This window comes from Melanostigma gelatinosum (assembly GCF_949748355.1).
Source record: "Melanostigma gelatinosum genome assembly, chromosome: 3".
In the NCBI taxonomy this organism is placed as follows: Eukaryota; Metazoa; Chordata; class Actinopteri; order Perciformes; family Zoarcidae; genus Melanostigma; species Melanostigma gelatinosum.
The window spans coordinates 10929997-10955071 of record NC_136636.1 but is presented as its reverse complement, the minus strand read 5'-3'; the positions used below and the strand labels follow the sequence as shown (position 1 = coordinate 10955071).

At 44.3% G+C, this 25075-nt stretch overlaps 1 protein-coding gene across 1 annotated transcript in view; it reads right to left on the bottom strand.

The window, feature by feature from the left end:
• Positions 1–408: 408 nt before the first annotated feature.
• Positions 409–25075, bottom strand: part of kif21b (kinesin family member 21B) — a gene marked incomplete at its 3' end in the record, with an annotated part of 55099 nt that continues 30432 nt past the window's right edge. Inside the window, exons 20-34 of the mRNA XM_079297148.1 lie at positions 24908–25009; positions 24473–24638; positions 24192–24252; positions 24029–24077; positions 23079–23323; positions 22248–22316; positions 21984–22094; positions 18966–19004; positions 15966–16102; positions 8917–9097; positions 8520–8684; positions 7564–7681; positions 7298–7468; positions 1422–1621; positions 409–508 (exon numbers count right to left, since the gene is read on the bottom strand). Of these exons, the coding sequence (XP_079153274.1) occupies positions 409–508; positions 1422–1621; positions 7298–7468; positions 7564–7681; positions 8520–8684; positions 8917–9097; positions 15966–16102; positions 18966–19004; positions 21984–22094; positions 22248–22316; positions 23079–23323; positions 24029–24077; positions 24192–24252; positions 24473–24638; positions 24908–25009 (1914 nt within the window). The remainder of the gene's footprint in view (positions 509–1421; positions 1622–7297; positions 7469–7563; positions 7682–8519; positions 8685–8916; positions 9098–15965; positions 16103–18965; positions 19005–21983; positions 22095–22247; positions 22317–23078; positions 23324–24028; positions 24078–24191; positions 24253–24472; positions 24639–24907; positions 25010–25075) is intronic.

The window sequence follows — 25075 nt, the reverse complement described above, 5'->3', positions numbered from 1 at the left end:
ATTTCAGTGGTATTTAACTTGGCAAAAAAAAAAATGTAATCGGCATATTTTTTTTAAAGGAACAGCAGGCTAATTTGCACACAATAAAAAAAACATAAGTGAAACAAAAAAAGTAATATATATATAAAAAAAGAACGTTAAAAAACGTATTCTGAGCATAACAATAAAAAAAAAAATAGAAGTCAAACAGCAGCGTGTCAAAAAACAAAAGAACAAAAGAAAACGTAGAAAAGAATGACAGAAGAATTGATTGAAGCAAAATTGAACAAATGGATAAAAACAGAACAGGAGCAAACAGAGGAGCGCAGGGACCACCCAAAGAAATACAAGGAACACATTACGGAAAAGAAGGTGGAACTTTAAGAGAATACCAGAGGAAGGGAGGGTTGGTGAGCGGAGAAGAGGCAATCATGGGAGGCTGGTGGCTCGGCCCTTGATGGCAAGGACCCGTCGAGGAAGACACGGGGTCAAGCCTGGCACATAGCTCCACAACTTCACCCTGCAGTCACTGGGGTCGAGGAAGAGGAGGAGGAGGAGGAGGAGGAGTAGGAGGAGGAGGAGGAGGAAGAGGAGGAGGAGGGCAAAGTTGAAGAGACAAAATAAGAGGAAATATTTGTCCAAAGAAAAGAAGACGAAAGAGCATTAAGAGATGATAACGACAAAAGAAGTGACGAAACAAGAGTGAGAAGAGGAGAAGACAGGAAGAAGAGGAAGTAGAAAGTTAGTCAACTTCAGTGATAGCCTGAACGAAAAGTGGAAAAAGAATGAACACAGACACGCAGAAGGCCCCACTCAGATACACACAAACAGTAAACAAGCATTGTCTGACGTAGCTGTGAGCTCAGCAAAACACAGATTTGGAGAAAAACAGGATGTAGCTTCCCACTCTCTGAGCTACAGAGGCTGACACACAGCTGCAGATTATTGCTTGGGATGAAAAGAGTATGAATCATTCTCCAGTGTTCCTCTCTCTCTCTCTCTCTCTCTCTCTCTCTCTCTAAACACTATGTTTCATGTTCCCAACCTCCAAACCCTCCTGATAAGGCTGGCATTATTATATATCCTTGCTATTGTCAACAAATAGCACGAAAACAAAAACTAACAACGCATTACAGTTCATCTCTCGGTAGCTTCTGACTTCCCATACCTCATCTATGGCTCTGAGCTCCAAGCCCATTTTGGTGATACTGATGATTTAAATATTGGGGGCTATTTTCAGCAGCAGATTAACACACATGTTGTGCTCTAGTGAGTATTTGCAGCAGTGAAAGGTATATTTGGGATTAATAAATTATGTTAAATCGTTTTTGGACAACCATCAAGCTCTATGGCACAGAGGAATGAGACATATCAGGCAGGCAATACATGTTAGCAGGATCAATTCATTGGCGATTTCTTTTTTGCATTTCTTTTGTTGTTACCTGGACGCAGTGAAGATCTGTCTTGAGTTGGTACATATGGCGTTAATGGGGCTTTCATGACCCCTGACCTCTCCTATGGGGGTGAAGTTTTCTACGTTCCACACCTTCAGCACGCCGCCCCTACAGGCGCTCAGCAGCATGGGCCGGCCCGGGACATATGCCAGAGCGCACACCCAGTCCTTATGGGCGTTGGGGATTTGCTGTGGAGTCAAAGCAGAGACAGATAATTATATTCGCCGAAATCTCCTGTTTCTACATTAAAATATAAATAAAAATCAGGAATGTGAGTCATCCGAGTTATTGCATTCCTAAGAAAGCACCAGTTATATTCTATAAGTGTTTCATTAATAATGTTCAGTATGTTCAGTATGTTACAATAAAATCAAACATGATTCATCTGTCGTGTGTTTCGTAAGATAATAACTCTGACATGAGCCGCTGGTTCATAAAGCAACAGGAGAGAAATAGCAAAGAAAGGGTGCCGACGTGTGAGGAGAATCATACAAGTTAGTAGGAAGTGTTTCAATTGTCTTCATTTCAAATGACTGAGCAAGTATTTGGCAACGTCTGAAGGCTCATTTATGAGTAATGTCAACCCTATGGTCAGACCTAATGTCTACATGATACTGATAGTATTGGATTAATTGTTCCTGCAGCTCATCTTCTGCTGCGAGGAACAAATTGTAACACACTGACAAAAACATCAGACAAATAGATTCAAAATTGACATTCCGCTTTTTTTCAGGACTTCGGTATTAATCAAAGAGACACAGATGAGGCAGCACTGCACCGTTGAGATGTTAAACACAGTCAGCAGCTTAAAATACAGAACAAACAAATAACGATTTAGATTTTACACAAGGCTTATTAATTTAGGTCCAAACAGAGGAACGCATGCACCGGGAGATAACTTTTATTACATTAATCTACTTGTTCATGTTGCGTTTGATTTGCTTCTGTCACTCATTATTTTCATACAGCATTTGAGATTAGCGAACATACTAATTTGTTTTTCTTTGTTTGCAATTAGAAAGCATGTGTTTTTCCTCTTCAGCTTTCTGAGCCCAATGATGAATCAGTATTATTTTTGACTGAAGGAGATTTTACCTTGAAACACAGCTCTGAGTCGTCTTTCTGTTCAGCTTTTCTTACGGAACAATAGTCCAAGCAAAGAACAATACACATGCTGTGAGAAACATTATCCAATTATGCGATAATTTGCAACGTAGCAAATAATGTAGTGCAGATTTCACATCGCTTTGTATAAAGAAAGGAGTATATTTAAAAACACCACGAGTAGCTCTCAAGAAAAGATCATGATTCACAATACAACACAGAAACTGTTGAAACAAATGACTAGAGACCGACAGAAACAATGTTTGTTTACAACATAGCAGACAGCAGGTCGGTAGAAGGAAATCCTGGATTCCTGCTGCTTACCCAAAAATATACTTGAGGGTTTGAAAGTTCATGTTTATGTCTTTTGGCAGAAAACTGATGTTTAACTGTGAAGTGTTTGTTAAGTATGTTCATGTGGCCTTCCTCTTTGCCCAAAATAGTCTTTCACTGTAGAGAACAAGGATGTATTGGCCACTGACATAATAGGTTTTGTCCATTCTCTAGAGCTCGACTGAAAGACTGGCTGGCTGATAAAACGTCTGATATCAGTTTTCCGTCAATATAAGTATTGAATTATATGTCGGCCAATAATTCGTTTAACAAGAACCATATGGCTGATATGATGTTATCATATTTAAATTCTTTAACTCTCAGAGATCGATGCCATTGACCCTTAAAATCCAGTATGGCTGGGGCTCTTGTCTGATCATCAATGCTGTTTTCATAGATACTAGACCTGGCATCAGTCAGTGCAGTATGCCACGTTCAATGCTGTTAATTTATGCGCTGAACTGAAGTTGATTACTTTTTCTAAGCGCCTATAAATCAAAACATCATCTGCATTTCCATCTTGTCGAAAACTAATATAAATGTTGATATACATGTATTTTAAAGTAACTGCATGAATATTAAATGGGTTTAAAACATAGCACCATTTCAGTATAATCTATGTGAAGCTCCCACCATGACAGCTGACAGGACAACTTCCTGATTCCGGGTGTCAGCATTTGTTTTTGTTAGTTTCGGATCTAGAGGCCAGAAAAGTTGAGGAATTAGAAATCCTTCCTTAACGTTGAGGGGAATTGGAGGAATCCTGCCCACGGGGTAATTGGGAGTGCGATAAGAGCCGTAGAAGGGGAATAGAAGGTACCAAAAAAAGGGAGAAAGTTCTCACACATATTACTTCTACCTCACCATCTCTAACAACTTTACACCAGTGGGTAAAAACGTGTCAGTGCTTTCCAACACCTCATAGAGAGCAACATCACACTGCAGCAACAGTTGCCATAGGCATGTCGACAAACCAGCACACCACACACAAACCTGAAATTGTTTTTTGGGAGGTATATTTTTATAAAGCAATTGGGAATCACGAAACTAGAATTGAGTAATTATAAATAAATTGCTTCCCATATTCTCCCAAGAAACACACTATGGCGTATGCATTTTAACAGACGGGTCGGAGCAGCAGAAGTCCTGGAGGAGGCAGAGTCGACTGTAATATATTCTATTGTACCCTAAGCCACGATTTGATCCTATTACATAATTAGACAGAGACTACAGAGCTAGAGAGGCTGTAAAATGGATTGTGTTTGCTGCTTCACAAATGAGGTTAAGGTTATATGCCGCAGACCACCGCACTGACTGAACTGATATAATTCAGCCTTTGAATGGAAACTGTAATGTCTTATGTTCTTGTTTTCTCTGTTCGGATCAACAAAGGCTAAATACAACTTATGCAAATAACAAGAAAGTGCTGATTAATATGCATGTTACTGCGTATGCAAATGAGTAAGCCACATCCACCCACAAGGTGCATTATAATGCACTAGAACAGGGATTCCCAAAGGGTGGTGCCTCTAGGGGGTGCGCGAGAGGAAAAGTGTAATGGCGTCTGATGGTGTAATAATATTAAATATTTAAAAAAAAATTAATTTTAATTTAAAAAGTGGGATTTTTCACAAAATAAAAACATGAATTATAAAAATCCCCTTTGTAAGATTTAAAATTAAAAACGTACAATTTAATAAATGCACTTGAGCTCCTTCCGGCAGTCTTGCCGCCTGCCGCCAGTGTACACACTAGCGAGCCTAGCTTGTGCAGCTAACGTCAGCTAACAGCGAACTTCATGCATTCAGCAACATTCATTTAAATATGCTAAACTGGCTGAAATCGGGGAAACTGTCAGGTGGGACATCTGAAGCCATCAGTCGTAAAAGAGGAGAGGGACAGAGAGAGAGAGAGAGGAATCGGAGGCGAGGGGAACGGAGAGGTTGGGGAGAGACCGGGAGAAGAAATCGAACGGGAGTCAGAGGAAGATGAGACGGAGGAGACCGAAAAGGAGGAAGGGATAGCACAGACAAATCGGGAGCATCGGGCCCATCGCGGAGTCAAGGTGAAAAAAGAGGAAACGAGGGTGAGCATCAGACTGGGAAAAAAAGAGGAAATATGATGAAAAGTATGTGTGTCTGGGCTTCACTTGGATTGGCAACGCAGATTCCCCAAAGCCACAGTGCGTGGTGTGCAGTGAGGTTCTGGCTAACAGTCTGAAGCTCTTATTTACGTCGCCACCTGAACACCAAGCATGCCAGTGCAAGTCAAAAGCCCCTTACATTGTTTATATCGAAATTGGAGGAGTTACAAAACAGCCAAAAACAACTGGAGTCTCATTCATGTGTTGGTCTATAAATGACGCACTACGGGCTTCATATCTGGTTACAGAATAGCGAGAAAGGGGCTACCGCATACAATCGCCGAAGACGTGAGCTTGCCAGCTGCCGGAGAGATGGTGGAATGTATGATTGGGGAGAAAGAAGCAAAAAAGTTGGACATGATCCCGGTGTCCAACAACACTGTGTCGCGCCGCATCGCTTTGTCCGAAGACATCCTGGCTACATTAGTCGGTCATTAATTGTAAATTAAATGTGATAATCTGCCTCTGAGCCTATGCGTGTGTCCTCGCATCCGTATTGCTCTTTAAAAGTGACGCCTTGTGTCACTGAAAGTTATTGAAACTTTGTTGCAGTGTTTCAGGGCGTTTTCACACCTTCAGTTCGTTTGCTTTGTTCTGATTCAGGGATTAATATGATACAATGTTGCAGTTGCCCCTTTGTTCGGTTTGTGTTCACACTGCAACATTTAACAGCGGACTAAATATTGTAAACTAACGCCACGCGCGAGCAAACTGTTCTCTCATTGGTCCGATTTTTATGCGCTGTAAATGGGCTCTGTTGCTTTTTTTTCTTTTTTTTTCTTAAGGGGGGGGTGAACATATGCAGCACCAATGTGGGATGCAGTAGAGACATCACAGGAGTCAACACATGCATACAAAGAGACACACACACACATAACGTTCCTCTCTGGTACATGTGGCTATGATGCGTGTGTGCTTCAACACCCTGACATAACAAGACTCTGTTGACCTTCTCCACAGAGAGACCCCTCTGGGAAAAGGAAGACACGAAAGGAGCTGTCCACCAACTGAACGCTCAACAGGCAGCACATTTCTTTACCAGCAAAGCCCGTGTCAGATAACGAGTAAAATACAATCTCTACTGGGACTGAATGGGCACAGATTTATTTTCTTCTAATAAATGTCTGCAACTAATGGTTATTTATATTCTCAATTCTTTAGTTCTTCAATTAATCATTTAAATAATCATGTAGTTTATAAAATAGTAAAAAATGTCCAACCAATGGTTCTCTCATAATGGAATAAAACAAGAAAGGTAGCAAACCCTCACATTGGAGAAGCTTGACCCAGAAACATGGTAAGCGAGTGGCCGGGATGGCAATATCCGTCTGTCTGATACGTCTCAACAGCTATTGGATGGATTGCCATTAAAGACATTCATGCCCCCCTCAGGATAGATTGTAGAGCCTTCAGTGATCCCCTGACTTTTTAACTAGCGTCACTCTCAGGGCAAAATTTTAATTTGTCTAATACTTTTGGTTTAAACTAATGACATCCCCATCAGCCTCAGCTGTACTTTGTGTTGTTTTTTTTGGGGAGTCTAATGACCAAATGTTCGCATGCTTACACTCTAAACTAAGATAAACATTATACCTGCTGAACATCAGCATATTATCTCTGTCACTGTGTGCATGTTAACATGCTGCCACTATCATTTAGCTCAAAGTGCTGCTTGACTAAACACAGCCTAACAGAGCTGCTAGCTGCAAAATCATTTATTTAATTTTCAATCAATTAAATGTTTAATTACGTAAACAATCAATTGAGTATCAAAACCATGACTGCACACTAGAAGCACATTCAAATTTGGTTTCCTCACCAAAAGGAATAGTTTCCCCACAATAATCTCCCAAAGCCCCTTTGTACTGTGTTGGCACTCTATCTGCACTTCATGCACCGTGTAGAAAGTCTGGCTTTGAGCGAGTTAAGGGTCGAGATGTCATGAATTAATAGCCTAAGAGAACAATGGGCTTCTTGTACCTGCAGGCTTGCAGCCCATAACGTCAGGATTTTAAACTTTGATGGATGAACTCTGCATCAACATGAATGTAAAATAATTCTGCTGCCTGCTGAACTCAACCCCGCTGACCTCACATACCGTACTGTGTAGGTACTGTGTAGGAACAGACAACACATGCGGTCTTGATTTCAAATAACCCTTAGCGAGTGTCTGTACGTCGTCAGCAGAGTGAAAGAAACGTGTTTTATGCTTTAGAAAAAAGCCCCTTCTTCATCAATAACACATATCTTGACAAAAACACATGCTCTACATGCAGACACACACCTGAGTGAGTTCTTGATGCTCTAGATCCCATTTTTTGATGCCGTTGTCTCTGGACCCGCTGAACAGCACGTCTCCCTGTACAGCCAAACACTCGATGCCGTCATAATGGGGCGGCTCAAAGTTATGAGCTGGACCTATATTACCCAGCATTCCCTCTGCCACGTCAAACACCTGAGGAGAGAAGAGGGAGCAGGAGACTAGATGTGTCTGCATCTGTGACACTCGGGTATGGTCTGAACGTGGGTGTGTGACAGAGTGTGTGGTACCTTGACATAATGGTCTTTGGAGCCAGTGATTACTTGGTCTTTGCCCAGCAGAGACTGTCCCACTGTCAGGCACATGACAGAGCCGCTGTGGCCTGTCAGCTTCCCCATTCCTTGCATCCTACACACACACACACACACACACACACACACACACACACACACACACACACACACACACACACACACACACACACACACACACACACACACCATAATTGGTGAACCAAACGTCTGTGTAATACATTTTCAAGGTTTCACTCAATGAAATCGCTTTCCATCTCGTCAGTGAAGCAAAACTACTGAGACACAGCAATGCCATAGGCAGAGACGATACTGAAGAAATGTTTCATACATTAATTTTTCATTTCTGGGGGCTGTTATGCATCATTAATTGGGTCTGAGCTCCTCAGCGTAAACTCTCTGGTCCAACCTGTGAATCATTTCCCTCGAGATGCATAAAGACAGCGAAGCTGCTGGATCTCAGAAAGAGGTGCCTTGTAGAGAACATACTCAAGCACACGTCAGTGCTGAGTTTGTGCTCTTTCTTTTGACAGCCTTTTTAATCTCTTGAGTCAGATGTTAATTAACTTTCTGGTTGATTAAAATCTGACAAGTGAATATATACATCCACGTCAAAAAATAATTTAGGGCTGGCGGTCGGACTGAACCAACAAAGGTGGGGATGACTAAGAATATTAATCAGTGAAGGAGTTCATGAATACATACATACATACATACATACATACATACATACATACATACATACATACATACATACATACATACATACATACATACATACATACATACATACATACATACATACATACATACATACATACATACATACATACATACATACATGACTGACTGACTTCATACTGTAACAAACAATTGGATGAGTAGTTCCATGAAAAAATGAATCTGTGACTAAATTGATTAATGAACAAATATACCTGTTGAGGTCCCACATGCGAACAGTGTTCCCAGCAGCAGCGTAGAGCACAGATCCTGACGGGTTGAGGGCTATCTGGTTAATCTGACACTCACCCTGAGCAAATGTTATGGTGCGGGTGGTGGTGCCCGCACATACATCCCCCGAAACCACCTGCCCCGATGAACTGTTTGGGGTAAAGAAAAGCCAAAAAGTTCAAGAGAGATTTTACTGTTGTCATATCCTGTGGATGCATTTTACGTAAACATTTAATTTGTCACTTTTCTGCAACTTGATAGATCACTGAACCGAAAAAGCATGTCCCTAAATCGCTTCTAAAAAATATCTCCTGAGCTGCAATTGTTTTGTTCCACTGCTCCAAAGCGTTCCATGTGGCGGGGTGCTGGGAGGAAACTTACGTAAGCGTGCGGACACACTTGGCAGAGTCGCGGATGTCCCACACCTTGATGTACGAGGTGGAGACGGAGAAGACCAGACAGGAGGAAGGACAATATTTGACTGAAATCACGTTGTTTGGGTGGCCTCTGAGGGTGATGATCTCTTGACCTGTTACCAGGTTCCACATCTTACAGGTGCGATCTGCGGAAAAAAGACAGTTCAAATTCTCTCTTTGGGTACTTGCATTCATATCAAACTGCAATAAATGGATCAGATTATTCTTTTCTTACTTATTCAGTAATCTGACTTTTGACACATTTGAGAAAAGAAAAAGAATTGTACCAGTTTTAAAGAAATGATTTTTACCCAGAAGAGTTTAAATGCTACGCCTAGCTTAGCATAAGGTTCTATTTCATCCTTACTGACCGCCAGAGGCAGTGCTTAACACTGGATGTATCCCGTCTCGCGCATGCGCAGGTCGAATATTTATATCAACAAAGTCACGTGTGACCTCGGATGACCACCGTCATCTATAAGTTCCGGTGTCATCCTGAGCTCAGTCCTTTTTTTCTTCTCGCGTCGCAGGTTAGCTACCATGGTAGCTTAAACAAGGATGTGTCTACGATCAAGACATATTAGAGCTCGTCGCTGTAGCCTTGTGACTACCGGTCGGAGTTGCGGTTCTCTCGCCCTCCAAAGGCTGCGACGAGCTGTCCCTCTTCGGAGGGAACGGTGTGTTCGCCGTTCGGACATCGAGCCCCGGACTGGTGAACGCCCCTATCATCGGTCGTCACCAGTCTGATAAGGGTCAGCTAAGTCGTGATGACAGCAATCGGTAAGATCGATTAACATTGTTTTCTATAACAGTTGTTTGTTCCACGGTTGGCAGAGCGCTTCCGCTCTAGTAATCGAGTGGCGCGCTAACGAGAGCGTAGAATTACGCTGTCGGCCCGCCCTTCACAGTGTTACGGCTATCACAGTTAGCAGAGTGTTCCTGCTCAGGCAAACTTTGTGAGACACTAGTCCGCATTGGCGTTGTGTACATGGAGATTTAATCTTTACATCTGACGTAATTCGCAGTTAGCAGTGTCTTCACTCAGGCTAACTTGGATGCTAGCTGGGACTGCGTCCATCAACTTTGTAAACCTTACGGCTGTCACAGTTAACAGAGCGTCCTCGCTCAGGTTAACTCAGTGGAAAACTAGCTAAACAAAGCTGATACTGGGGCTGTAGCCATCAACTTTGTATCCTTACAGCTGTCACAGTTAACAGAGCGTCCTCGCTCAGGTTAACTCAGTGGGAAACTAGCTAAACAAAAGCTGATACTGGGACTGCGTCCATCAACTTTGTATCCTTACGGCTGTCACAGTTAACAGAGCTGTCACAGTTAACAGAGCGTCCTCGCTCAGGTTAACTCAGTGGGAAACTAGCTAAACAGAGCTGATACTGGGACTGCGTCCATCAGCTTTGTATCCTTACGGCTGTCACAGTTAACAGAGCGTCCTCGCTCAGGTTAACTCAGTGGAAAACTAGCTAAACAAAGCTGATACTGGGGCTGTAGCCATCAACTTTGTATCCTTACAGCTGTCACAGTTAACAGAGCGTCCTCGCTCAGGTTAACTCAGTGGGAAACTAGCTAAACAAAAGCTGATACTGGGACTGCGTCCAGCAACTTTGTATCCTTACGGCTGTCACAGTTAACAGAGCGTCCTCGCTCAGGTTAACTCAGTGGAAAACTAGCTAAACAAAGCTGATACTGGGGCTGTAGCCATCAACTTTGTATCCTTACAGCTGTCACAGTTAACAGAGCGTCCTCGCTCAGGTTAACTCAGTGGGAAACTAGCTAAACAAAAGCTGATACTGGGACTGCGTCCATCAACTTTGTATCATTACGGCTGTCACAGTTAACAGAGCTGTCACGGTTAACAGAGCGTCGTCGCTCAGGTTAACTCAGTGGGAAACTAGCTAAACAAAGCTGGTACTGGGGCTGTGGCCATCAACTTTGTAGCATTACAGCTGTCACAGTTAACAGAGCGTCCTCGCTCAGGTTAACTCAGTGGGAAACTAGCTAAACAAAAGCTGATACTGGGACTGCGTCCATCAACTTTGTATTGGCCATCAACTTTGTAGCATTACAACGATCACAGTTAGCGGAATGTGCTCGCTCAGGCTAACTCGGTGAATGCTAGTTATACTAAATCAACATTGAGGTTGTGCCCATTGATGGTTTTTACGCATTACGGCTGTCGAGTTCGCTCCGGCTAACTAGACTAAGCTAATACTCGGTGGGTCCATTGATTGTTGTAAACATTATGGACATATCGGTAGCGGATATCAGTTAGCAGAGTGCCCTCGCTCAGGCTAACTGGTAGCACACCAAGAGTTACAGCACCTGTCCAAGTGGAGAGTGTCCTCGCACTGAAGGACTGTGGTTTGTTTTGTCCGTTTTCACAGTAGCAGAGTGCTCTCGCTCAAGCTAACTGGTGGGGCACCAATATCTGCAGCAACTATCCGAGTGAAGAGTGTCCTCGCTCCCCTCTCACTATGAGGACTGTTTTCCTGACCTGTTCCACAGTGGCAGAGTGCTCTCGCTCAAGCTAACTGGTGGGACACCAATATCTGCAGCAGCTGTCTTAGTGAAGAGTGTCCTCGCTCCCCTCTCACTGTAAGGACTGTGTTCTTTTTGTCAGTTTTTCACAGTAGCAGAGTGCTCTCGCTCAAGCTAACTGGTGGGACACCAATATCTGCAGCAACTAGCTTAGTGAAGAGTGTCCTCGCTCCCCTCTCACTATAAGGACTTGCCTGGCCTGTTTCCACAGTGGCAGAGTGCGCTCGCTCAAGCTAACTGGTGGGACACCAATATCTGCAGCAATTAGTTTAGTGAAGAGTGTCCTCGCCCCTCTCACTATAAGGACTTTGCCTGACCTGTTTCCACAGTGGCAGAGTGCTCTCGCTCAAGCTAACTGGTGGGACACCAATATCGGCAGCAACTATCTTAGTGAAGAGTGGCCTCGCTCCCCTCTCACTGTACGGACTGTGTTCTGTTTTGTCCGTTTTTTACGGTAACAGAGTGCTCTCGCTCAAGCTAACTGGGGGGACACTAATATCTGCAGCAACTATCTTAGTGAAGAGAGTGGGCTTAGAGAGTGCCCTCGCCCCTCTCACTATAAGGACTTTGCCTGACCTGTTTCCACAGTGGCAGAGTGCTCTCGCTCAGGCTAACTGGTGGGTCACCAATATCCGCAGCGGCTGGCTAAGGGAAGAGTGTCCGAAGGATCACTCGCCACTGACTGCCCCCTGCCTGTTCTCTTAACATTCAGCAGAGCGCTCCCGCTCGGACTGATTTGGAATTCCGCATACACTAGTGGGACAAGGGTTCCACCAGAATCGCGGCCATGTTAAACTCTCCCGGCTGTAGGACCTGTATAGCTCCTCTTCAGCCGGAGGACGGCCCTGACCTCTTGCCCTGGCAGGGAGAACCCAGGCAGGACCTGCGGCATCACGCCTTGAGCAGTAAGGTCTGCTAGGCTGGCCGAAGTGGAACACCTGATGCGGGAGGGCTACCTCCCCCTGTCAGGGCAGCTGAATCCAGACCAACCTACCCTGGTCATTTGTATGGCGCTTGCACGCCGGGCATACACAGCAGCTGGAACATCCACCTGTGAGTGCCTTCTTCAGGCACCTTCCCGCCCTCACCACCTTTTCTTTCTCCCTCCGAGGTCCCCTCCGGCAGGGGTGCCAGGAGATGTCTCCAGGCCGGCTGTCAGGGTTCTTTCTCCCATCAGCGGATTTCCAAGGGAGAGTGGTTCACGTCTATCGACGCCTGTTCCCATGGTGCGTCACCACAACTTTCAGTCCTGGGTGCTTCCATTCGGACTCTCCCATCTCCCCATGGGTGTCCACAGTGTGTTACTGCTGTCCTTTCCCCCTGCAATCGCAGGGCGTGAACATACTGCCGTACTTAGACGACTGGCTGACCTAGGCGCCGTCCCGGCTTCAGGCGCCACCGGACACTGCTCGCCTTCTCTCACGTGGCCCGGTAGGCCTCAAGGTGAACATGGAGAGGAGCTACCTGAGCCCTTCTCAGAGCATAACCTTCATTAGGGTGGCCCTATGAGGGCCTGTCTGTCGCCCCAGTGCGGATGGCTGAACAGCCGTCACTTGGATGCCAAGTGGCACAGATACAGGGCAATAATATTATCGAAACAGTGTCTATTCATCTATTCACTATCCCCATGGAGGGAGTGCATATCTGGCGAACAGTGTCCCAGGAACCGAGCCCCAGGGGCTCGGTTCCATTCCACCAGGAGATTGTCACAACAGTTACCTGCCTCTCAAGGCGGGTGCAGGGTGACAGAACGGGACAGCCTGGGGGCAGTTGTCTGCTGAGAGACCGCAGGTCCAGGTTCTAGAGCTAGCGCTCGAGCACTTCCTTCCATGTTTGAAGGGAAAGCATGTGCTTGTCCGGTGGACAGCACCTCTGCTGTGATTTCCCATGAACTATCGATGGGGCACCAGATCTGCAGAAGTTGCTACGGGGATCACCGTGGCCTTCTGACTTGGGAGGCCCCTCGCCTGACCAGCCTGTGGGCAATGTACCCACCAGGAGAATGGAACAAGGTTGTGGTTTTCCTGTTCCGTTACAAGCCTCCACCGGGAGAGTGGCGGCTGCATCCAGACGTGTCGACCCACTGCCCCCACTGGGTCTCCCTGACGGAGAGGACCAGCCCTTTGGGTCAAGATGCCCTGGCTCACACGTGGCCAGAGGATCTTCTTTATGCCTTTCCACCAGCCCTCTGCTTTTGCTATAAGCTTGTCAGAGTTCTTCCCCGACAGGAGGGATCTCCTGTCGCAACTAGAGGGTCGGATTTGGCATTCCAATCCCTGCCGCCTTCAATTAGGGGTCACGGGAGGGCCCGACCGGATGCTGAGTGGCTGCATAGAACCAGTCTGACGGACTATTCTGAATGCCAGTGCGCGGTCTACCTGCCTGCAGTACAAGAAACAGGTGGAAGCTGTTCTCCGACTAGTGTGCGGCTCAGAACAAGGTCCCAGTACAGCGCCCCGTGCCTGCGGTACTGAGTTTCTACAGTCTCTCCTGGATAAGGGCCGGTCTCCCCTGCATGGGACCTACCCTTGGTACTGGACAGCTTATGCTTGTCCTTTTGAACCCCTGGCACAGGCGGAGCCTAGATGGCTATCAGCAAGTCGGTTGTCTCCTTGCTGTCAATTCAGCTCAATGTGGGGGCGAGCTGCATGCCCTATCAGTGGAAGAATCATGTCTGAGGTGGAACTCAGATGGCTTGGGTGTCACTTTCTGGCCTAAGGCAGTGTTTCTCCCAAGGGGGTGGATACGTTCACATATAAACCGGCCTATCCAGCTGGCAAAGTTGACCCCCCCCTCCCCCATCGGGAGAGGAGAGGTCAAGGCTGCTGTGCCCAGTGTGGGCCCTCAGAGCTTATATGGAAGCCACCGCCTGCATAGTCAGTTATGGTGAGCCTAAGAAGGGCTGTGCTCCTTTTTAAGAGGAAAAAGGAGAAACGGCACCTGTCCCACTGGATAGTGGAGGCCATTGCCGATACATACAAGGCGAGCGGCTGCGCTCGGCCATCCGGGGTGAAGGGTCACTACCAAGAGTGTCTCCACACCGAGGGCAAGCCTGAGTGGTGTGCCTGTGGGGGATACATGTGCGGCGGCCTCAGGGGCATCACCGAGCACATTCACCAAACACTACAGAGTTAACGTTGCCGACCCTCACCCACTGGGGAGGGTTCTTGGCCAATTTTCTCTGCCGGAGCTATAAGGGGTAGTTACTGTGCTTCCTCGTGACTCTTTTGGTATAAGTCATCCAGTGTTAAGCACTGCCTCTGGCGGTCAGTAAGGATGAAATAGAACGAAAGTTACGAACGTAACTACGGTTCTATGAATCCTGGATGACCGCCAGAGTTCTTGGTCACTCGGAATCCCGTGAACTCGCGAGAAGATTCCATAGGACTGAGCTCAGGATGACACCGGAACTTATAGATGACGGTGGTCATCCGAGGTCACACGTGACTTTGTTGATATAAATATTCGACCTGCGCATGCGCGAGACGGGATACATCCAGTGTTAAGCACTGCCTCTGGCGGTCATCCAGGATTCATAGAACCGTAGTTACGTTCGTAACTTTCGTTTTAATGTTTAGCCTAGATGGGCAAAACCAAGGAAGCAGGCTGGCTCTCTACAAAGCTTACAAAACATGGCTATCCACATCTCTAAAGGTTCACTAACTAACATGTTGCATTTCTTTAATCTGCACACAAACACAAATGTAAAAATGACAAATTGTCAGTTTTTTTATTTCTGTTTGTGATGGCAGATTAGAGGGATTGTTTGAAATTTTGGAAAATATGCGTATTCACATTCTTGCAGAGTTAGATGAAAAGATGGATACTGCTCTCACGCAGAGCAGAGCGGCTGTGATTTGCTAGCCAGCGGCACACAGGGACTCACATGCACACTTTAAGTCATCATGTTATTTGTTTTAAAGAGCTTTTAAATATATATATATAGTAGGGGTGTAACGGTACGCTTATTCGTATTGAACCATTCGGTACGAGGCTCACGGTTCGGTACGCATGACGAACCGAATACGTTTCAATAAAAAGAAAAGAAAAAATAATTGGTTTTTTTAATCCTTTATTTAACCAGGTAGTCCCATTGAGATTAAAAATCTATTTTGCAAGATGTAAGTAACAATACAAGATGTAAGCAAGATGTAAGTAACAATACTGCATAACATTAAGGAGCAGTTTTTGTTTTTTATGCTTATTTGTTGCTAAGAAGACACCCCAGAAGAAGAGTCACTCAGGAATAGTTCCATCATTGTTCAAAGTCAAAGAATAACTTTATGATGTTAGTTGTAATGAATAAATATATTTTAAAATCAAGTACATTTCTCTGGCATTTATAGTTTTCTACTGTACCGAAACGTACCAAACCGTGGCTCCACTGTATCGTACCGAACCCAACCGTGCATTTTGTGAACCGTTACACCCCTAATATATAGTATAGTACAGTATGTGTACCTTTAGATCCAGTAAATAGCAGCTCATCTGTGGCATCAACACACAGGACCGCCTTCGAATGGCCCTCGGCGACAGAAACACACTGCAGGGGCGCTGTCCGACCCCCCTTCACACCCCCGATGGGATTGATCACACCCCTAAAGATCACACACACACACACACACACACACACACACACACACACACACACACACACACACACACACGCATGGTGTCAGTGTCTTCCAAATTCATCAGTGAGGATGATTTCTTTCCACATATCTACAGGTGTATGCACTATCACAAACATGCACACAAATAGAACAAACAAAAAAGACACAAATATTCTTCACATTATACAGTGACAATACAAACCTCAATAGATAAAGAGATATAATGTGCTCCCCTAAAAACTATGCAAATATGCCATCACACTACTTCCTGTTGGTTGTCAGAGCCCACCCACTCTATCTCTCCGGCCGGCCTTTACTCCCCCTCCCCGCTTTCCTGTTGTTGTGGAACGTACCAATTAAGGCATTGTAAGAGCTGCTTTCCTTGAGAATCTCTCTCTCTCCTATGTTGTGTGCAGTCACACTCCTCCCCCCCCCCCTTCCTTAATACCTGTGGTGGTTAGTATGTGAGTGCAAATGTTGTTGAGAGAGAGAGTGCGGTGGAGAGCAAAACAGCGAGGGCGAGCCAGAGGATGTGAGTCGGGAAAAGAGAATCTGTGATCACACAAAACTTGGGAGAGATTTTGTCTCTGCACAGTGAGAAAAACACAGAAAGGTGTGCTTAAAAATAAAGACAGCAACATGCTCCTCTTCTGTGCCTGCACGTACGCTGATGTCCCAGCGTGAAAGCACACGCACACAAACAAATACACACGTCAAATAAAAAATGAAACACTCCACACCATACTTTGTGTATCTTCTTTTACGACGTAAAAATGCCAACCAAAATCAAAAACTGTCAGTAAAAAAAAGATTGCATGCATGTCTACCAAGTCTCATGAAACACAAAAGAGCACCGACTTGTGCAGAATAAGCTGAAAACAATTGTTTACGACAGCCACAGCCTGAAAGACCAACTACACAACAGCCTACAACTCAAAAATAAACCACAGCACAACGTCCTGAGACGTCGTCATCATCACCGCATGCAGCATCCATTCTCCGCCAGTGAGGGGGGGAGCTGACTCTCAGTTCAGCATCCCCACAGCCAATCGCCTTTCAGGGCCCGGGGAAAAGGGTAAGCTGTACATGTGGGTCAGTAGAGGAATGTAACAAGTTGATAACTGCTCTGCAGAGCTGCAAAACCTGACTGGACATTCAATTTGTCCCACACACTTTTTGGTCCAAATCCATTTTTGCAAAGACTTTGGAAAGGTATTTGATAAAAATAATGGGGAGAACCATTGACGTGACTGATATGTTAACATGTTTTTTTAGTAAATAGAAAAGAGAAAGGAAGAAGAATTTGAGGTGTAGTTTTCATCTGAATAAACCTGGTCACTCTGAAGGCTGTTAACCCTATTGTGTTGTCTGAGGAAGGCCTCACGCGCCATTCTCAACGGTAAATGGGAAGTCGGGTGAAGTAAGATGTTAAAACTTTTTAAAGTAATTCTTTACTTTAAAATGTAAAAAAAAAACATAATTGATCTATTTTACCAGAGCCCATATATTTACAACCAGATTGTACCTGCTAGGGAACCATTATGCTGCCTTATTTTGAGGGCTTTAGAGTTTTCTCTGTAAAGGACATACTGTACACTGCACAGTCTATAATATTGCTTAATGCAGCACTCTGTTTCTCACAGCACGGCGCTGGTCCAAATGGCAGAAAGTGTTCCAATTCTATCAGCGCCTGTGAAAGATATCACAGTGTGCCGTGTTTTGCACGATGTGAGGGCCGTTAATGGCTGTTGCAGGGCCAAGCACCAAGAGACCAGCAGACTAATGAAAACATGGAGGGAGATGAGTGTGTGCTCTCTGCAATACACCGTAAAAACAGACAGAAGAGCCTTGGTGAGAGGTGCAGCTAAAAACACAGAAATAGATCAGAATGAACGGAGAAAATTATGTTTTTATCATTGTTATATAATTTGATTCCATTTGTCTAAAAGGAGTCGTTTGACATTTTGGGAAAACATTTAGCTCATTTGCTTTCTTGCTGAAAATGATGTAGGAAGATGGATAACTCTTTCATGTTCTACAGATAGCAGCGGCTTATCTTAGCATAAAGACTGGAGACAGGGTGAAAGAGCTTGCCTGGCTCTGTCCAATGGTAGAAACACTAACTCATTAACTTGTTGTATTGCATTTAATATGTACAAAGAAAGAAGTAGAAAACTAGAGCCTTTGTTGGTTGCCTGGCAAATTCACAGTGATCACAAGAAGCCGCTGTATCCGGTCAAAACAAAATACCACCCCCCTCCCTGCAAAACCACAATTTGTTGTTTTTACACTTAGAGACAAGCAAGAGCCAGGCTTAATGTTTCCCTCCCCCCATTTCCACTCTTTGTGCTAAGCTAACTTAACTGGCTACCCCTGCAAATTGAACAAACATTAGAGTGACACCAATATTCTCATCTAACACTTGACAATAAAGAAAGTGAACTATTCCTTTCATTTGTAAGTATTTCTAAACCTCTTACAATACTGCAGGTTTTACTGGAAATTAGGCTGTATGTTGTTGGTTGTCTCACATCTAAACCAGGTGGTTGCTAAAGTCATAAGATGTTTGTTTCAATCATATTAATGGTACGGTTCACTCAGGTCTTGTGTGTGCGAGCAACACAACGTCACAGGTGAGAAAGGCCGGCGGGTCAAGAAAGCCGCATGTGGTTAAAACATGCAAGACAGCGACCTCACCCCACAGCGGGGGGGGGGGGGGGGGGGGGGGGGGCAAAAGGAGGCGGAGGAGAGGCCAGGCGAAGCACTGACTACCGGTGGAGACGAGATGACACCAGGTGACTTAACAGGCAAATGGGAAAACAGAGAGTGACAAACACAGTTCCTCTACCTGAGCACCTCGGAGAGCGAGGAGTCGCTGTCATCCGACCTGGAGGCAGAAGAGGAGCAGGAGAGGGGAGGGCAGAGGAAAGGGTTAACCACGCTAAGGAAAGACAGAAGGATTACTGGCAAAGGGTTAAAAGGAGGAGTGACTGGAGGAAGGGTTTAGATATAAAGCAGAGAGCAAACTGGCAGGAAAGCTCAGTCAAATAATAAAGCTTGTCCAGTTTTTATCAGGCAGTTTTGCCATGAAATGGGCTTCTTCCCAAAGATAACTACTGAACAGTCTGTATTCTTTAACCGCTGTCTGCAGATGTTTACTGTCGGTACGCCCACACTGGCAAAGGTTGGTTGAATGGACTTTTCCCTGGTGGTGTTAATGTTAAAGTTTAAAGAAATAGTTAGAGCTTTTGGCTTGTTCACTTTGTTGCAGAGAGTTTGATGAGAAAATTGTTTCCATTCTCGTGTCTGTCCGTCCAATATATAGTTCCAGCCAGCAGCTGGTTAGCTTAGCCTAGCTCTGCCTGACGGTAGCATAGTTTAGCCTGCCAGCACCTCTAGAGCTCACTAATAGACAGGTTATAACTACTTTCAATTAGAAAAATGACATGGGGCTATGTGCTGGGCTGTAACCACGACTTGTGATAGTTACACAGCTTATTACCAATTCAACAAAGAAACATGTTAATTATTGAGCTGGTTATCCCTGTTTCCAGTCTTTATGACAAACTAAGTTAGACGACTGCTGGCTGTAGCTTCATATTTGACATACAGACATGCGAGTGGCATCAATATTTTCATCTAGCCTTTAGAAAGAAAGTGAAAAAGTATCTCGCAAAAATGTCGAACTTTTCATTTGAAAAAGGCAGAAAAAAGGTACTGAAAGAAAGAAGGAAGTCGTCAAGAAGGGACCACTAATATAACGCTAGGCATACACAGAGGTCAAAGAACTGCCCGATACAATTTGTACACTTTTGCAGCCCCAATGCATGACTCCCCTGACGCCAGTGTCCGCTCTGACATCAACTCTTTCCAGCCATGTACAGGCAACTAGTGCAGAAAGGAACATATTAGGATTAGGCTCCAGGGTTAACAGAAGGGAAAATGGAGGACACGGTTGTCAAACTCACAGGCCGGGTCCGCTCAAAAAGCTGTCGAGGGAAAAATCTAGACCACACCAATACAGTACTTCCACAGAGTGGACACAGTGCAATGAAAGTGTTATTGTATTGTAAATATTTTATAGCTTCAGTGCCTGTGCTTTACGCTCAGAATCAGGAGACGAGAAACCTTCGTTTGAAAATGAATTTACCTCATCGAGTCTTTCAAATCTGTGTCAAACGCCGGCTCCCTGTCGCATAGGCAACCAATCTCTTCAAATATGATTTAATTAAAAAACAGAAGCAGAAAACATCCATACAGTCCCAATCGCAAAAACCTCTTATTGCATTTTAATATGTTTTGTGAACTTGCAAAAGGTCACCACCATCTTTTTTCTTTGCACAGCAGACAGCTTCTCATTTGGCACCCAATTACACAGAAATCATACATACCATTCAGACTGGCTTTATAATTATTATTTTTATAAATTGTCTCCACTTAAAGCGAATTCATGCTCGTTGTGATGCATCCAGTGTTTACTTCAGTAAAAACAACAAAACATTTACCTCCAGACACACCTCACTTAAAAACAGTGTAGATGAAAAAAGCATGTTACCACCCTCCATCAGATTGCAACTATGCAAATACTCCCTGACCAAATATGAAAGGAAAAACAACCTCACACCATTTCATCCTCCTACATCAGGCTCGACAGGAGAGCTTCTCCTGTGGGAACTACAAACGCGACCCTAAACATAAATATCCTCCCTCACTGCCACACTGGCTTCATTTAACATGACTAGCAATCACAACAGCTGCATGGAAAGATGACAAGAGCCAACTACCCATGCTCGAGATAATGAGGACCCACAGGCCCCTATACACACACACACACATACACAAAACATAAACACCGTAACTCATTTCAAAAAGCATCCTCGCTAACAATTAGGGGTCAATAAAGCTGAGAAATGTTCCGGATGATTAAATATTACAAAACAAACAACTTCAGAGGCAAACGCTCACTGAAAGGCTGAGGTCCATCAGGACCAAGACCTCACGCCACACGAACAGTTTCTTCCCGTCCGCAGTCGGGCTCATCAACAGAGCCCGGGTCCCCCACTGACTCTGTCATCCCCAGGACTATTTCCTCCCCATCACTCTCCTGCACATCCCTTCTAGTTCCTTATTTAAAAACACTCGACGCTTTTACACTACACTTACATCTCACTTGTTTATAGTCCTGTTATCTGTTCGTTTGTGCACTTTATTTTATATTTGATGACGGCTGGTTGCTCATTCCACACTCAACACGTTTGCAGCTGACATTAAAATGTATCTTCTATCCACATTGTGTATCTACCCGTCTCAATGTGTAAGCATGTAGTCCAGCTCCACACATTGAGACATGTTTATAAAACATCTAACTACAGCCTCAAACATTTTCATCTAATTCTCTCCGACAACAAACCTGAATAATATGAGAAAAGGATTTATTGCAGGGCTCTTTTTTTATTGTATTAGATTGTACAAGGTGATTTATCTTTCTCTTGTCCAAACGCACCTCATGACATCTCAAAGCAGACATATTATACCACACCTTGCTTTTTTCCCCAAACAACCACAACTGCCCTGCCAGTTTGCTCCGACAGAGGATGTTACAATGTGAGCTGATTCCCTCCTATTTTGCATTTTGTTTCCTCGTAACTGCTATATGTCGACTGGAATCATGCTGCAATTAGTACAGTCTTGTTGGATGATCAGATCTTCCATGCCTCCTGAGTGCACTTAACACCTGGATTCTGTGAATGTTCGCACCATCCGTCCTCCCAGGAACTACATTAATCCCAAACAAGTAGTTTTTCCTCGAAGAGGGGATAGGATAAGAGTGATTCATCTGAAAATAGATAGTTGGAATAGTACTCACTTGTCCAGAGCAGAACCTTGGGTTTGGTTGCTGGTGAGCCTTGAGAAAACATTGCGGTCGTTCCTGGCCCTTAGAGGAGGGGATGAGGGGGGAGTATAGCAGTCAGTGGGCCTGATAAAGGGGCAGGAGGGTGAGGAAGGTTTAGGAGAAGGAAAGACAAGAAGAGTTAAGAGGGAAAGAAGTAAAGAAAATTACATTACACAGTCAAAAAATGTGATCAATCTGCCAACAAAATAACTAAAGATTTGATTACGGTGCATGTACCTGTACGCACGGTCGTACGATTTCCTCCTTGTTAGAGGGGAAGTGTCATAACCGCGAGACTGCCTGGGACTGACACACACACACACACACACACAAAAGCAAACTAAGCAAATCTTGAAGGGAGTGCACAGGAGGATGATTCACGTCTATGTAAACTCTTGGGAATCTATAAGCAAGAAGGGTTCTTTGGAATTTAACAGCATTTCGAGCAGACTAAGCAACTGGCAGACTAATTTCTTTAAATATCAAATTGCACACAACCAGGCGTCCCATCCCCGAGGACTGATGCAAATCTGACTGATTCATTGGCTTCTCTTCTTCTCTCCTTGAAGCCGTTTTCTAGCCTTAGAAATGTCAGGTCTCTGGTAGTTTTCCAGTGGTTGCTAACTTGGTAGTGGGCAGTAGGAAAAAATCATTCAAAGATTTTGACAACTTTGTCTCTGTCATTAGGATTAATAATGTTCCTGTTGATTTGTGATATTCCACTGGGTGTATGGTTATGCAATTACCCTTATGTTTTTATTCAACACGTTTTATGTTGAAATGTTCCAGTTCAACACGTCATCGTCATTGCATGACTCTGCTCTTCTGCTTGTTTAAGGCTCTTCAGCGAAACAAATGTTGACCAAAATGCCAAATCTTAATGAAAAACTCTGTTGTTCTTTATATTGGTTGGTTTCTCTTCTGCACCTTTATTTCAAACTTATTATTTCACTCTAGCTGTATTTGTGGCCTGTAACATTTGCATATTATATATTGTATTTAATTGCATCTAATTTTTTTTGCTTCTGTAAATTCACCTTTCTTCATCACATATTTTGATGCACTTACAAGGTGTGGCCCCTGACAGGTAGGCTGATGGTGCGGGACACCCGGTCCCTGTGATAGTGGTCTCGTAGGGCCAGGCTGAGCCCCAGACTAGCTGTCGCCAAGCTCAGGCCGTCCTCCTGGATGTCCGTCAGCGAGGCCAGAGACTTGGTGATGTGCTGCTGCTTGCTGCCCGATGAGTGGTCGACGATGGGACCAAGATACTCTGCAGACACCGCCTTCATCTGAGCTGACAGACGAGGCTCCATCTGATGAAAAATGTTACAGGGGCCAATAAGAGGGAGGATGATATGAGAAAGGAGGACAGTGTGATATGAATAACTGAGCAATAAAATAAAGATAAATATTGACTTTAATTAAGAGGAAATTAAGATGCTGCCAGAAAAAAAACAATAAGCAGGGAGAGAAAAGAGACAGCAGCCATTATGGGGTAAAACAAAGGCTGGATAGGAAAAACAACTAAAATACCCAATAAAGGATAAAGAACAGTATTAGCATGAGGATAAGAGGGATTGGTGTCAAATCAGAGGGTACCTCCTCAGAATATTCAACCAAGTTTTAGGAAGTGGAGGAATTTTAAGTGTTTGCTTATACTGCCACCTCATGGTTCCAAACGAAATGGCAGCTGCTCTGACAGACAAACTGTGGCATGTGTTGACAGTTAAAATTAGAGCAAGGGTCTCAACACAATCACTAACACTAACGCCATCTGATAACATGCAGTGTCATCATGGTTCATGAAGGTCTGACAGTCTAGATACTGAGAGACGCAGCACTACCTGATGCTTTGAGCACTCACACGAACAAAAATAGATCTATTCTGAAGTATAAATATGCAAGTAATGTTAACATCTGGGTTTAAGAAAACTGGACAGAGGACACCTTTCCTGTGTAAAGAATGTGGATTTTAATCTGCAACAACTACACACTTCAACAATAGAAATCAGATGTACCTTTATTTTGAAATCATCTTGGCTGTTGGATTGTTTCATTTGAGATACACTGCAGAAAGAGAGGAAATCAGACTCATACAGTACATTTTGCTAAATTAGACTAACTTTGGCACATGGTGGTAAACGTTTTTTTATGATTTTGCGCGGGTGAATGCAGTCTCACCTGCTGTCCGAGGCTTGGCTGAACTCGGAGGGCTCCTCGTCTGTGCTGGCATAACCATTTTCTGGAAGCACACAAAACATAGAACTCGTCAGCCCCCAGCACACCGTACATACACTTCCACTTGCTAATGTCCCGACCTATGACACTGTCACATTTTCCAATATCACAGCATTTTCAGTTTTTATTTATTCTCTAAAAGGCAATTAAGGCAAGAGAGCATTCAATATAAAGTCTTACACACTACCACACAGAGCTAGACACAAACAAACAGCACCACTCACCCTGCTGTACATTGTGGATGAGAGCCTGAAGCTCAGGGATGTATTCTGCCTTTTCCTTCAGGGCATCAAGGATTATGTGATTGTGAGATGAGCCAATCACATCCGTCTGTCTCAGCTGACCATCCAGCAGGCGGATCTGAGCCTCCTTCTGAGCCACCTGTAAACTCTGCGCGCGCACAATGACCGGACAAATCAAAAATGATGATGAACACACACACACACGTACAAAACTATTTTAGTTCACCATATTTAACACCCATAATAAGTAAGTATAGGCTTTTATCTTTGTTTTGTTGTTAATGCTACATATATTCTTTCACACCTCCAAGAGTGCAGATTTAAATTGTTCATTATTGATTTTTCAGATGTTTCTAAGCCTGCAAACCCACTTATTGTCTTGTTAGGTTTTCGTAGGGGCCCTGTGTGATGACTTACTTTGTCTATGGAAGCCTTCAGGAAGTGGTCCAGCAGGTGGCGCGCTTCAGCCAGAGAGCAAGAGCTGATCACCACTGATGTGTCCACTGAGTCCAGCTCATCCTGCAGGAAAACACAATCATAGGCATTGCTATAGATCTCCTGTCACTTTTCACAGCTTCGAAGCAA